Source organism: Colossoma macropomum, unplaced genomic scaffold (assembly GCF_904425465.1).
Source record: "Colossoma macropomum unplaced genomic scaffold, Colossoma_macropomum, whole genome shotgun sequence".
In the NCBI taxonomy this organism is placed as follows: domain Eukaryota; kingdom Metazoa; phylum Chordata; class Actinopteri; order Characiformes; family Serrasalmidae; genus Colossoma; species Colossoma macropomum.
This window is the reverse complement of record NW_023494792.1, coordinates 52,821,339-52,836,736: the sequence shown is the minus strand read 5'-3', so window position 1 is coordinate 52,836,736 and position 15,398 is coordinate 52,821,339. Positions and strand designations below refer to the sequence as shown.

Sequence of the window (15,398 nt, the reverse complement as noted above, 5' to 3'; positions counted from 1 at the left end):
TGCCTCTTCAGCCTTTTTAAATATACATGCTATTTTGTCAAACCTTGAGTTGGAGGGAATGTGATTTCCTCTGTAACAGGCTTTCTACTCAGCTCCTGACCAGACTCAAAAGTTAACCAAGCCTTGAGCTAATCTGCCCAATCGTGACAAACAGACTGAGAAAGAAAGAATATGTTTGTGTGTTGTATTGCATTTATCACCCACTGTTGATCGGATCATTAGAAGCTAAGATTAGAGATGCTAGAGGCTGGTTGGTTTTGCACTCTGAACTCGTAGGCCTCTTAGAGACCACATTTGGAGAACATGTGCCTTTTGAATTCATTACTAGCCAAGCACGCTTAATTTGCCGCCTCCCCTGAGAGCCATTAGCGTCTGTGGCATCAAACTGGCGGAGCAGGGAAAGACAAGTGGCAGGTAGGCCTCCATCCATCTCCCCCTCCCACCTCCACTCCTGCGTGGCTTAGGCATGAGCTTTTTCTCCAGAGACGTGAGTATTTGTTGCATCGTCAACATCTGTAATAACTGTAGTTCTATCACATTTTTTATTACATGACCTCAAACTTTAGAACGTATATTTGACTCTGTATTAATGCTCTGAATGGAGTGTTTGATAAGAGAAATGCAGTGATGTTCAGATCATCTTTACTTTTTAGCCATCAACCACCTTGTGTCCTAAGAATAAGACATCTATCCGCTGATTCATTATTAAACAACTTGAACAGCACTGAAACATTTCGTTTATCAACATCAAGATATACATTTTCCGGAATTTTCGTGTTACTTTTTGGCAAGCTATCTAGTCTGAAATTCAGGAGAAACCCACGGAGTGTGCATTAAAATGAAAAATTATTCCTCTCAGCCAAAGCAGGCATCTTTGAATCAGTAGGTTTAAGTAACTGACGACTTACACTACATTTTGAATTATAGAGCAAACAAGTGGAGAAGAGGCTGAGTTTCTGTGAGGCGTCAGGACTCAAGTGTCTCCTCCTTTATTTATAAGCTGAAAGTCAAGCCTTTTTGAAACTTGAAATAGTTGAGTATGTGGAAATTGTGACTTGAAGTAAAGTTGTCAGGCACTGAAAGAAGAGTCAAACCAAAAATCAGTAGCCAGAAGTACTTTGTGTGTGAAGAAGAGTTGAGAAGTATATCCCCAGAAGAACGGCAGCCTACACTGAGATGTTCTACTGATTGATCCTTGAGCAGCTATAGAGGAAAAAGCTTCCCTTTGGACTTCGATAGCTTTCAAGGTCGATTCCTTGCATTTTCTTTGTGCATTTTTGGTTTGTGTTCCTATAGGACAGTATAAATATTCATATACAATACATTTTTCCACTTAGTAGTTTGTGATCCCTAGAATACAGTTGGAGGTGCTTTCTGTTTGAGAGCTTTCAGTTTCAATCATTGTTTCTTTGCCATACAGGCATGTAACCAGTACAAGTACATGCATATAAAAAAGGATACTTGCCAAATGTCTCCACAACAGCAGAGTAAACTAATCAGTCATATACTCTATGAATGGGGCAGCTCAGCTTTTATTTAAATGGCTTGTGATTTCAGCCTAATAATAAGATGCAAAATGTGCAGGTAAAAGCTAATATACCATTAAATTGCTCTGTGACATAAATGTAAATAACTACATGAATGTGTCATTTCCCCCTAAATGCCCACAAAGATACGTGGGTATTTATATGTGTAAATGTTTTTTTTCCGGCTGCTTCCTCAGCTTTACCTATCCTGTTGATTTAATATCATGATTGCTTATATTTTAATCTTTTCAGCCATGTGTGTAAAAGAGCATGCTTTGAGGAGACAAATGTGCAGAGCAAGCAGATAAGCTGGTCTGCATGTCCGAAGGTCCATCTTGGTGCAGGGAAAGACACATAAGGCTCTTTCCCCAAGCTTTAAGAAATGTTTTCCCACACATTAAGACACTGAAAGTAAAACTGAAATTGACAGAGCATCCTTACATTTGTACTGTTTGTAATGCAAGGATGATTTAGAGCATTATATAAATATATATACACATATAAGACATATATGAAAGTGTAGTTGTGATGTCACTAGTTTTTCCTCAGCAGTGGACATTCAACCACATCACCTTTAATTTCCTGAGTTGAAGCAATTGAATGATTTCTGTAGCTGTGGATGGTGGCAAACTGAAAAAGATCCTTCGCACATGTCTTGAGGATATGTGTAGGTGTAAAGTCTACTGCCTACGTGAGCATTTTTATTCTACTAAATTGTATACACACATAACACTTAGAGAGCTTCTGCACAAATTTTATCTGATTCACGTTGAGTTCTTGTTGCTAAGTCTCTCAAAAGTGAAAAACTGGATGTACAACCTAGATCTGTTCAGCTGTTCAGAGATGTGGTGAATACATACCAACACATCAATCTTACAGCTTCTGCCTTTGCACATGGTGCTTCCGTTCCAAAGTTTTTGTACGTTATGGTAGCATACTATTCTTCTAGTTTGTCTGTAGTTCTTCTGGTTATGCTTAACGCATACTGTGACTTCTTGAGCTAGTCAAACCTTTTATGTCATCACTGTCATATCAAAACCTCCAATTTGTTTATATTTTTATATTTTATATTTTAATAAAAGCTTGTTACATAAACGTATGTTAAAGTTACAAACTTTTTTCCATCCTCTATAAAGTTAGCATTCTGGAGATATGGTATTTCAACTGTAACCTGGTCTGGTAAAACATCACTCCAGCTGCTGATTTCCCATATCGTTTACAACTGTGTGTATTACTCCACCTAACAGGACCCCAACTGGGGTGAAGCTGAAACACAGCAGGCAAATAAATGCAGGTTTATTCCTCACTCAGGGGGGCATGCAAGGCCTTGTGTATTTGCAAAGCCCACACCTATATGCCCATTTGCCCAAAGCAAAATTGTGTGACAGACCCATTCAAAGGTGTGGGCCACTTAAATTTAAGAGATGGGAAGTTGAAGCACTCAGATTGTGAGAATGGTGAAATGCAATGCTATTTTGATTCAAGCTGACAACAAAAAAACCTTCAGGCATCACTTTTTCATATGGGCATCGTCTATCATTTATCAGATGAAAGCCGAATGTTTTCTCTGCCTAAAACAAATCAGCTTTTTATCCCAACAGCATTTTTCATGGAGTCTCTTTTTGTAACCTTACATTGTATGCCCTTCTCCTTTTCCATTTTAATTCATCATAATTGTAGGTGGGTGCGTCTCCTTCCATGGCTGTAAGAGTTTACAGCACTTTTAATTTTTTGTGTCCTTTTATGTTCATCATATTTAGATGCTTTAGATCAATTGCATGTCTTTGGTAAGAGTAAAATTAAACCCATAATTTCATCTGTTTCATGCTGAGGCCTTCTGGCATTTGCACAGAAAAGAGTAGGGGACGAAAGATAACACAAATGTATCTATATTTAGACAGCTCAAAGGGAAAGGCATAATTCTCTTAATTGTATTGGTACTGAACCAATGACTGAAACCTCATTTGCTCTCCCCCAGTTAGCCTTCATTGTCTCAAGGTGTGTTGACAGTAGCCCTTAATTCTGTAGGTATTCATAAGAGTACAATCTATCTATTTCCTTTTTTTTTGCCTGTAGGGAACATGCTTTCTGAAGGTTAATAAACAACCCTGCATATCCCGGGCCCTGAGATCATTTATCAGATTGCGATCTCTTACAGACTCAGAGAGTGGCATGCAGTTTTATCATTTTAACAACGACGGCTAAAAGTGCCTGGAGAAGTCTGCCTAATAGGTTATTTTGTTATATGATTTTGTTATCAGATCTCTCTCTCTCTCTCTCCCTCTCTTTTTCCTGCCTCCCTTTACTCAGGCTAGGTCGCGATGAAGTAACAGTCATGAATCCCTAATGAATCCTCTCTCTCTCTGTAATGTCCCGCAAGCAGCCTCTAAAATAATAGGATCTTCCCTGGGCAGAGTCTCAGCTGCTTGGCTCTATGGTGCTAACCTTGTCTAGCCCATGTCAGTGGCACTAGTCATCTCCACGATATTTCCATTGCACTTGACCTGTCCATCATACCTTTAGGGCACCTTCTAAGTCCATATTATTATGATTGTTTAACCCATCACACTGAGCTGTAATGATGAGCTTTAGGGAGAAGAAGCCAAGCCAAGGCAGCACGGTTTTGCTTTTGCAAGGGCAGGAAAGTAACCCTGCGCAATCCGTTGCATTCTGCCGCATTTCCGTTATTGATCTTTCACTATCTGGGGATGGTCTTCCGAAGGGGTTGAATCTTTGTTTGTTTTGGCAGGTTGTTCGGCGTGACGGGGAACTGTGCAGCTTGCAGCAAGCTCATCCCAGCTTTCGAGATGGTCATGAGGGCCAAGGAGAACGTCTATCACCTCGACTGCTTTGCCTGCCAGCTCTGTAACCAGAGGTAAGCACTGCCAGTCTGTCTTCCTCCAACCTGTGGGAACCATTGAAGTTTTGATCAGAGCCACTGTGTTAGCTGACATTTCCATCAAACCTGAAGCTCAGGGTTGCATGCGTTTATGAATACGTGTGTGAGGAGTGAAGTCTCACTCAGGTCTAGATGACGCTTGTCAGTAATCCTTTCACACACTCCTCATCATTATGATTACTTGCTGTCATCATAAACAGCCATCACACAAACTAGGCCATGTTCAGACTGTCATAGCCCACACATATTAGTCAAGAAACATTGCTGAATCCTTGATGCAGGCAGTGAAACGGTTTCCCTGTTTGATTATCACACACTGCATATAGCTCATGTTGGAAAGTATTCCACCGAGATGTCTAAAACTGGCAAGCACTCGCAAGATGCACTGTGCTTGTGTGTTTTAAGTAAGTCTAAATTGTGACCAAACAAGGTATGCAATATTTTGAATTATCATACATACTATTTTTTTTCATTGCCTGATCTGTTTTGTTCCATCATTCCATATGGAGTAAATTGCACTGTCAGTCCTCTTTCACCATGAGAGAAAACGGCTATTTGTCATCTCACCATGGATAACTGTGGGAAGGTGAGGTCAGTGTAGCGTCCATCCCCTTTACACTTGGAAGAAAGCGTGAGCATGGACAGTTTAGCAGAGATCTCTCTGTTTCTCTGTCTCTTTCACACACACACTGAGAGCAGTGCACATCAGCGGGACAGATTGCAGGCTCTGGTTACGCACAATTAGCACTGGGTTATTGTCTTGCCACTTCACTTGACTGTGCGAGACACGCTCACCTAATGCAAGAAGTCAGCTAATCTTCATCAGCAAGGGCCCAGCCTGGGTCCACTGGCCTGCCTGGCATTAAAACCCATTTAGACCTGGGCAAATCTTTCTTTTTACATTAGGCCAGCCGATCAACTGTTTAATAAAATCGACGTCAGTTCCAGGCATTCTCCACTGAGGCCTCGCCTGCCCATCACATTTTCGCCCGCCCTCACGACAAGATTTATGGCATAGTGTTGGCGCTAATTGCTGTTGTTGCTCACCCTGAGGCTTAAGTTCTCCTGTAGTTTCTCAGCACTTTAGAGCTGTGATGTTTGGAAAGGCCTTCAAGTAATAATCAAATTAAAACTTTTTGCCCCTTACCCTGTAGGTAGTCGATTAGCCAGGACATATTTGATGTCCAAAGTGTGTTTCTTTGGTTTTGCACAGGAGCTACAAGCCTAATGTAGCTATCAAGTAATGGAAACTTATAGTCCACAAATTAGCACTGTGAAAAATGCTATATGAAAGACTTCAAGCAGATAAAATAATAAATAATCTAGGTGAACACAGTTTTTTTTTGTTCGTTTTTTAATTTATAGGCTGGCAGTCCAGAAGAGCCTATTTCATCAGACCTCCTATGTGGGGAGCAAGACTCTGGAGAATGGAGCCTCAATAGATATGTAAATCCACCCCCTCTCAATGCCATTTGACTGCGCACAAATTCATTTGTCAACAACTTGACGAGATATTATCTACACAGACACGTACACATACACATGGCACCTGACACTTCTGAGCGGCTTTGTTGTTCCCTCGCCGGATTTTTGTGAAAGCGCCTCACAAAATTTTACACGCTTCTCTGAAAGAAAGGAGGATGGAGGAATGGCAGGCCTGTGCGTTAGACTGCTGTCACACTGATGGCTCCATGCGTCACCCTTATATCGGCTCACGCCAGCGCTGTGATGTTCTTTGATAAACATCAGTAAGGACAGGCAGACTCTGTCAACTGCCTGCGATGGCAGTAGATATTCAAAAAAAGGGAGGGAGCACTCCCTTCAGTTTCAATTGGCACTCATACCAAATTCAGTTTGAATGTTGATTTGCTTATCAGGGGCTTCCAGTGCAGTGCACTCCTTGCTTGCTTTCCACATTTAGTTCTGCAGGCAAAATTACAAAGGAACCAAAACCATAAACCGCAACCATGAAAATGAACCATCACTGTTTTATGTTGGATTTCTGGAAAAACATCTAAGAACCTAAATTTTAGCTGCCACGTGGCACGTTTAGCAGGAGAGAAATTAATCATGTGTCATACAGTGTTCAGGGTTTTAGAACATAATTGGTCATATTCTCATTAGAATAGAGTAAACTGCTTCACACACAACAGCTACACAGCTAAAAGTGATGGTTCCTAAATAGTTACTTGGACATACACTTCTGGGAAAAAGAAGGCTTATTGGTATATGAACTTTGTAAAATTTCTTCATACTCACACATCTCATTTGTAAAAATGATTCTTGAAAGGACCATCTGTTGAAGGTTCTTTACATTTTTATGTAACCAAAAAAGATTATTTGATGACATTGCTCCAGACAACCCTATGTGACGTATTTATTTTTATGAGGGTACTGGATGATGTGTCCAACACATCCCCTTAAAATCCCAGGCCAATTTCCTACCAAGGCTTATTATTCACTAACCACAGGTTGTTCAGAGCAAACTAGTGGAGCTAGTCTTAGTTTTTAGAAGTGCGTAATAAAACTTTGGGTCCGCTGACAGCCCCATGGCCATGTAAGGGGTTAAGTTGGTAGAAAAATAGTGAAAATAAATAAAACCTAAATTAAGATAATAAGAAGAAAATAAGAATAGGAAAATAAAAATTAAGTTTATTCAATAATTTCTTTGGTTTACTATAGAGATAATGTAGAAATAAGCAGTACTTCTCCTTTGGTGCTTGTGCTGTGTCATTACACTGCCTCAAACAAGCTACAGGTCTTTGTATCATTTGTTAATCATTATTGCAATATTAGCTTCATGTTTTTTACTGAGTGCTATGAACATCATGATCAATCTCAGATTTTCCATCTGAGTTGGAAAAGGCATTCATAAAACATAAAATCAAACCAAAAAAATCAAAATGTTTATAAATAATTTTTTTTAGGACAGTTTTTGTAATTGATACAATTGACAATTAGGCCAGCTTGACAATTCATAGGCATACCAGTGTGTTTTAGTGTATTGTAAGGCATACTGCAATCACAATCTGTAACAATATAATCACAGTTATAGTATTTTGTCCATATTGTGTCACTCTAGAACAAATATAAATAGGGCCTGGCCTATAGTAAAGTCATCTAATCCATTTTAGAAAATGGCAGTCATGGTCTCACTGTTAGATTCTGTTACACAGATATGGCTATTGGATGTTAGCAGGGTTCACAACATGTAATTACTCTCCCTCTAAAGGGTCAACAGTGGCCCAACATTGGTGTTCGGTGGTTAAATGGCTACAATCAAGCTCATAAGCACACCATAGCCCCCCTCGTACCCCTACACATACGCATCAACACAGCCATCATCTCCTTTAAAGCAGCTTTATTAGTCAGTGCAGCCCACACAAAAGCACAGCTGAGAGGAGGGAATGTTACATACTGCCAGTGATTAGCCTGATTTCATCAGAGCGAGCTGCACTGAACTGGACTGACTGCTACGCTCAGGCATGGAATGGAAGCTATTTAGAGACACTGAATCCATCTCCCTGGTGCTAGATAGACAAAATTTGATCGCACCAGATAGCATTTTTCAGATATGAAAAGGGTTACTTGATATATGATTTGTTAATTTATATTGTGGTATTAGCCATGAAAATACTGATTTATTGATATATGTGGAAGACCACAAATCCCAGTATTCTAGTTTTGATGTGAAACTAGATTCAATGACATTTACATGATCCCATAGAGGTAGATTTGATAAAAGTAATGAAGACCAATCTTTAAAGGAACTATTAACTAAAAACTTTATCTCCTTGCTATTTTGAAATAAAAAGAGTTTTATGTTGTGTGCTAAAGTTTTAAAACATACTGTTCACTCTGCAGTCCTCACAGTCCATATGTGGAAACTAAGCTGCAAAAACAGCCCATTTTGAATTTGATGTTTTTGCAATGTCCTTCAAAAAACAACAGATTTAGTTTACAGTCTACAGCAGTGGAGCTCAGCCCATTCACGTTGAAGTTATAAGGGCTGTTTCAACGTGGACAGCTATTTGAATGAGGCACATTACTGCTCAGCCAATCAGAACAGACCTCATTTTAGACATATTAGCCTCATTTACATATATCAGTCTTAAAGGTGCAGCAAAAAAAACAGCCTGTTTAGTAAGGGATAAAGAGAGGTTGGAACATGGTCATGTAAACATGAATTATGACTGTTTTTGGTACATAATTGGGTTCACCAATTAGTATTAATTTCATTACTGTTATATCAAAACCTTTTATCTTCATTTTTCTGTTTTGTATTTGTTTTTTACACCATTTGCCAGCTGACCCTTTGATCATGTGAGCATTTCATGATAAGTGGACCAACAGAAATTCCTAAATTCCTTGGAATAAAATTGTTACATTAATGTACATTTAATTACTTCTCCTTTAAAGTCACCATTTCAGAGATATGGGTTTGCCAAGCAAATTGCAGCTGCAGTATCTAGCAGTGCAATCATACTATGGCATTTTGTTCACAATGTGCAGCCCTATATATGATTTATGTGTCTCCCAACACTTGTGCAAGAAAAATTATCATTTGTAGCCAGTCAACTGTTTACAATACAGAATAGTACAATACTAGGCCCTATCCCCTGCGTGTGAATTTCCCTGTCTGAAACCTGCCCTTAATCTTTTGGGGTTAGATCAGAGTCTCATCACCTGGGTTAGAGTTATTTCCTCAGCTTAGTTAACAGCTACTGCCCTGTCATGTCTGTATGTGTATGCCGTGTGTGTGTGTGTGTGTGTATGTATGTGTGTGTGTGTGTTAGACGTTGGGAGACTCTAGCCATCCATTAGCCACAGATCAGCCCTGAGGGAACAGCTAATCGATGAGCCTGTCGTCCACTCGGGCCTCATCAGGCTGCTTCAGACAACTCGGCTCGTGCCGATGAGCCTGACCACTGCCGCCCAGAGGCTCCCCGGGGACAGGCACAGGGACATGGGCCCAGGGTCCCATACTAGGGGGGATGTCACCGACGAGGCTCTATGTCCCTGCTAGAGAGGACAGAGAGTTTGCTGGAGCCAAATTGGGCTGGACAATGCTCAGGGACTGCACTTGTGCAGGAGGGATCAGTGTGCTGTGGACTGTGGGAACCAAATGACTATCCTTTCCCCACAGATAGATCAGTGTGTCTCAGTGCCAGTCTAATGGTGCTTCTAGTGGTCACTGAAAGGTTGCAAACACCGCTTCTAATGGTCGCCGGAAAGTTGGAAATAATCAGTGGCACAAAACGTTTCATTGCTGGCATAAAAAGATCTCATATCTCTAAAAAGGGTAACTTCATAGGAGGAGGAAAAAACATATTATCTGTTCATGTAACAACAAAAAAAACCATTAAAGATTTGTAAAGCATTTGCCATTTTAAATTATTTAAAAAAATACATAAAAAAAAAACAAAAATTGGGCAATAAGGATTTCTAATGAGTTGCTTCTGTTGTGTTCTTGTTAACTCTGTCCTATTCTATTCCATTCTCTCCAGCGCTCTCATATTCTGTCAAGCTCTCTTGTATTCTCTACATCCCTCATTCAGTGACTGCCTGTTATTTTGTCGAGGAGATGTTACTACTATAGTTAACACAGCCCTTCCAGGCAAATCGCAGACGTAGCCATACATCATTAAGTGTGCTGCCTTGGAAGCTATCTTTTCTTCAACTAGATGGGTCTCAATAGACATATTCATCATGACTGTCAGACCTGAGGGGGGCAAGGAGTAGGAGGGAGGGAAAAGAAGGAAGGAAGGAGAAAGGAAGAAGGAAGGAAGGAAAGAAAGATAGAATTAATTCCATCAGCCTATGTTGTCAAAGTACAAACTCAAAATCAGACAGTTGTATCATTTTCCCAAAGTAAAACTACTGAAAAGCAAGTGAGGATGTTGAAGTCAGGCAAAAAGCATTATTGAGAGGGAGGGATGGCACCACATAAAGCTGAGGGTAATGCCGGTGCTCTGAACATGTGGTGATCCGTAATGACTGCAAGAGCTGCAAGACGGAGGGCAGCACAAGGGCATTTATTACTGCTACCTCTGATGGGCTGCCTGCAATATCCTCGTCATAATTGGCGCACAGATGTCACAGGCGCTGTTGACATTTCGCCAAGCAGAAACAATTTGGCGCTATGAAACAGGGCGGTGACGAGACTAAGAGGCAGCAGAAAACACAGGCTTTAAATAAACACACAAGGATCCTATTAGCAGAGACACAGAGAGAGAGAAAGGGCTGGAGGTACGAGGAGGAGGAGAAGGCCCGAATGTCAAAGAAGACAGACACTAATGGATTCCCAGGAAGAATGTGTCATTTAAACAGGACGTTTTTATTGGAGCCAGTGACACCATTACATTAAGCACACCTCTGCTTTGTGTTAATCACCATGTCAACAAGCAGGATTAATGGATATTACTTGTTGATACTTGATCCTCCCTAATGGCTGTGGCTGCCGCCTGACATTGTCACCTGTGACTAATAGAAAGTTTTCAAAAGTTTCACCAGCAAAGAGAGCAGGATTAGATGCAGTTTATTCCGGGCTGTCTCTGTCGCTTATTAGGCGCTAGAAAGACGGAAAGGTTAACTTATCTTCGTTCAATTGATCTTTCTATCCCCCAAAACAATGCAGTGTGGTCAACAGAACATATTTAAGCTCTCTTAATTGGAGGCAAATGGGCACGCAGGGGGATTGAAGCCTACTTGCGTTGTTTGTGCTCCTGTTACAGCCTCAAGCAGAGAATGAACTAGTCTTTTAATCTTCTGGTAAAAATGGTGATGGGGGAGCGTCAGGTACACAGACATACCGAGAGAGAAAGGAGAGGAGAGAGAAACTCGGGTAAACAGAAGCGCGCACTCGTAGTCCGACCTTGTCGAACTCTCGCTGTGAGCAAGATAAGCGGCCCTCAGGACAGCTCGACACAGAGGAGCTCTCTCTCTCTCTCTCTGTTTCTCTATCCCCCTCTCTCTCTCTTTCACTGTCTTACTTATCATTACCCTTCTCACACTCTCTCTCTTACTACCTGCTCTCTCTCCCTCTCCCTCTCTTCCTCTCCCCCTCTCTCTCTCTCTCCCTCCCCCTCTCTCTCCTGGCCAACAAAGCCTCCTTTCTGAAAGGTCAAGTGAGACAGTGGCCCGTTGGGCAGGCTGCAACTGTCTTCCGTCTTTGCGATTTATTTATGTAGCAGCTGCAGGTACAGGAGCAGCTCCACGCTACTGATGCACTCCAGAGATACATGCTATATACCATACACACACACCGCTTTTCCTCAGGTCAAGTCCTACTCACACAGTAACAGCGAGGTGGTGGGTTAGCGCTCATGGCCGAGTTTCGTTGCCTCAGTATACAGAGGAAGACTCGTACGCTGAGGGAAGCCTACACCTGATGGCTAATGATGAGCCCATCTGTGATTCTCTCACATTAAACAAAACCCCCGTATCTTTCTCTCTCTCTCTCTCTCTCTCTCTATCGTCATCTTTCAGGTTTTGCGTCGGCGACAAATTCTTCCTGAAGAACAACATGATCCTGTGTCAGACGGACTACGAGGAAGGTCTGATGAAGGAAGGCTATGCCCCGCAGGTCCGCTGACCCCTGCATGACCCTTTTCGCCTGCAGGGGGAGAGAGAGCTGAGAGAGGACCCAAAAGAGGACATGCAATCAAACACCAAAAGCACTAGCATCCTCTCCAGCCCTTGTCCTTGATAATGTACATAAGATAGCCCAGTTATGGGGCACTGCTGTACAGAATAGCCATAGAGACTTTTTGTGAGTGGGAAAGGCGGGGTTTTCTTACGCCCCGCCCACCAAGAGCAAAGTGACGGTGGTCATGGACATTGCTGTGGTTCTTTTGAAAACGACCCTGCCTCTCCCCTGCCCCACATGGCCTTATGGAGACATTTGACCCCTTGGCCTGGCACCTCAGCTACACATACAAACACACACTGTCTCTCTCTCTATCACACACACACACACACAAACACACACACACATACACACATACACATACATCTAACCCTGCAAAACGCAGCCACTCTCCAAGACCCCTCTCCAAATCACAGTGACCCCCATTTCACTCCCTTCACAGGCCGAGGACCACAGAGAAGGGAAAAAAATGAGAAAACAATCAAGGAATTGATTGGTGAAAAGGCACAAGTGTGGTATGGCTGTGAGAGAGGGAGCTGTGTCAACATAAGATCTCAGGTTGAGTGGGTTTCCTTATTTCTCTTTTCTATTACTTTTCTTCTCTTTTCCCTTTGTGAGAAAAAAAGCGATAGGCAGTCATCCTTAGCCCCGTCCAGCTGAGCACTATTCAGCTCTCCTTTGACTTACCCCCCATTGACTCTTTCTTATGGATTCAGCAGATCCGCCTAAAATGACTACACTTAATGATGCAATTTCATTAGTAAGATTATACCATGTTCTGGGAAAAAACACCTGCTTTGTATCTAAATTCGGCCTTCAGAAATGACTCAGAATACATGGAGGCAGTTTGATGATGGAGAACATACACTAGACAATTGTCAGGACACCGGGTGGGATTTGGCACAAAGTGAATTTGTGAGGTGGGGTGGGCAGGGGGGTGGGTCTGATTTACTTCTTTTATACACTGTATTTATTTGATAGTTTTTTTTTCTTTTTGTCATTGTGCATCGTACTGAGGCTTTGTCCTTGGCATGTTTATACTTGAATTCAATCACTGTCTAGTTGCTGAACCTCACAAGTGTTGCCTCATTAGCTGCACGCCGGCAAACACTTGTGCTAACTTGAAGACCACGTTGGGTCACACAAGCTAGAAGTGTTCATGTATCTTCTGAACTCTTGGCTTTGAGGGTTTTTCCCCCTTTGGCCAGGTGTTTGGCTGTAGGCTCAGAGCAACCAGCTAAGTGCAAGTTAACACTGCTGTACCAAGCTTAAGCAGCATCCCTTTGACAGACTTCAGTTAAACTGAGGGTAAAGCCGAGATAAAACGACAAAATGATTTGTAAATGGTTGTTGTACATATTTGGAAAAAAAAAATATTCCTTTTTGCTTGCTATTATATATTGATTTTCTTTTTATGTGTCACTCAGCATGAGATGTTTATTTTTAGGACACGTGTACATACTGTATTGTAATCATTTTAATCACAAATGTAATACAGTTTTATTGTGTTAATGTTGTGTGCTGGTGGTGTTTTTTTTCCCCATCCTTAAGCCGCTAATCCGGTGGCGCGTCCTTGCGAGAAGAAGAAGGCAGCTAACAGGCTGGTTTCGCATAGTCTTCCGTCCATTTCTGCCAGCAAGTGTTTACTGAAGCAATTTAGGTTAAGTGCCTCACTCAAGGGCACAAGTGTAGATGCAAAGGAGCCAGTGGAGGCCTCTCCGGTCGCCACTCCATTAGCCTAGCCACCAGACCATGCTGTACTCTCTGCTCTATGATTGATCGTAAGTGCAATCATTTTTGTCAGCCATTTTGTTGTCATTGCACCTCAAAAATCGCCACCCTCTTTTTTTATCCCCCCTACTGAAAAGCAAGGGGTAGAAGCATAACAGCCAGGGAATCTGTCAGCTGTAGAGTGCATTTAGAGGGATCAGCTGAATTGAAGAGTAGAGATAATCACCTTCAGTGGAAACGTTGGGGGGTATTAATGTATTGTGTGGCGAGGAGACCGAAGCATTTTAAAATGGCTGAAAGCTGAATTCCTGCTTTGCCTGCGCCAGCCCTACAGGCCCCGACTGAGGCCCACACTCAAACCACTTAAAGCCTTTTGTAGTTTGGTTTACAAGTGAAGCCAGAAGAGTGTTCTAAGATCCTCCTTACTGTACAAGTAAAACAGTGAGATTAAAGTTCCTCTAATTAGGGAGGCAGTTTAAAGTAGCCTGTGAAGTTTGACAATAGCAGCACACTCATCACATTACAGCCCATAATAAGCAGACCAATTAAACTAATTGAATTTCTTTAGCCTGAAACACAGAGGGAAAAATGTCTTTGATTAGACTCAAGCTGTTAAGTCCCTCAACGGAGACAGAGACTGCTCTGAAACTACACTAAGTCTTGAAGAAATGGTGGGAGAGGGAAGAAAAACACTAGGTTAATGATCATTTTCTCATGACTTATCAAGCGAATGAGCGAATTTTGTGTAGCCTGTTGTTGTAATTGCATTAGGCTAATATGTATTGTATTTTCCACAATGACAGTAGCTTATCGATGCTGTACCTACGGAACTTTGACACCTGCTCATCCAACATTTTCTTTGAAATCTGGGGTATTAATAGGGTGTTTGTCCCACCTTTACTTCAGGAACAGCCTGTAGTTTACTAGGAAAGCTTTACACTGGATGCTAAGGATATGATTGAGCAAGGTCAGGTAATGATGTTGGATGATTAGCTCTGGATCACAAACGACACTCCAATTCATTATGAAGGTACTGGATGGTGCTCCTAACACAGTTCCAGTGCAGACCAGTGCTGGGAGCTTTATACCCTTCTAGTCAACACTAGGCATTGGGTTTAGTGACCTTAGACTCATGTCAGGCCACTCCAGTGTGTCACAAACTTTAATGGGACATTATCCTGCAACTTTTCGTGTGCAATTTCTATTTGTTTGAGTTTAACATTTTAGGAAAAAAATAAATAGAATATAAAATGTGTCGTAACTTTTGCACAGGCCACATTTTATATTCTGTTTTCTCAGTGTGTTAAATTCAGAGAATAAACTAATTGTGTATTAAAGTGTGTTCCCTTTAGAGCATGTGTTCTCATGTAAAAAATTAAACATATAATGGGGCCAGGGGCACCCAAACTTTTGCATATGAGTGCACAATGCAAGTGACTGCAGCAGTTTAATATAGTATCTACAGTGTAGGGGGCCAAGCACTTGCGTCACAATGTCAATCTATGACATCCACGTTCTCTGTGTTAAACAAGCCTCTGCATATTGCCTGTGGTTACGAGAATTAAAGCAGCCATTACCCCATTTGGAGAGAAAA

At 41.6% G+C, this 15,398-nt stretch overlaps 1 protein-coding gene across 3 annotated transcripts in view; it reads left to right on the top strand.

The window, feature by feature from the left end:
* The window catches only part of lmo3 (LIM domain only 3), a 44,943-nt gene extending 31,358 nt beyond the window's left edge, over positions 1-13,585 (top strand). For all 3 annotated transcript variants that reach the window (XM_036577576.1, XM_036577575.1, XM_036577574.1), the window contains exons 3-4: positions 4,276-4,401; positions 11,914-13,585. In XM_036577576.1, coding sequence (XP_036433469.1) covers positions 4,276-4,401; positions 11,914-12,019 — 232 coding nt within the window. In that variant the 3' untranslated portion in view covers positions 12,020-13,585. The remainder of the gene's footprint in view (positions 1-4,275; positions 4,402-11,913) is intronic.
* The last annotated feature ends 1,813 nt before the right edge of the window (positions 13,586-15,398 follow it).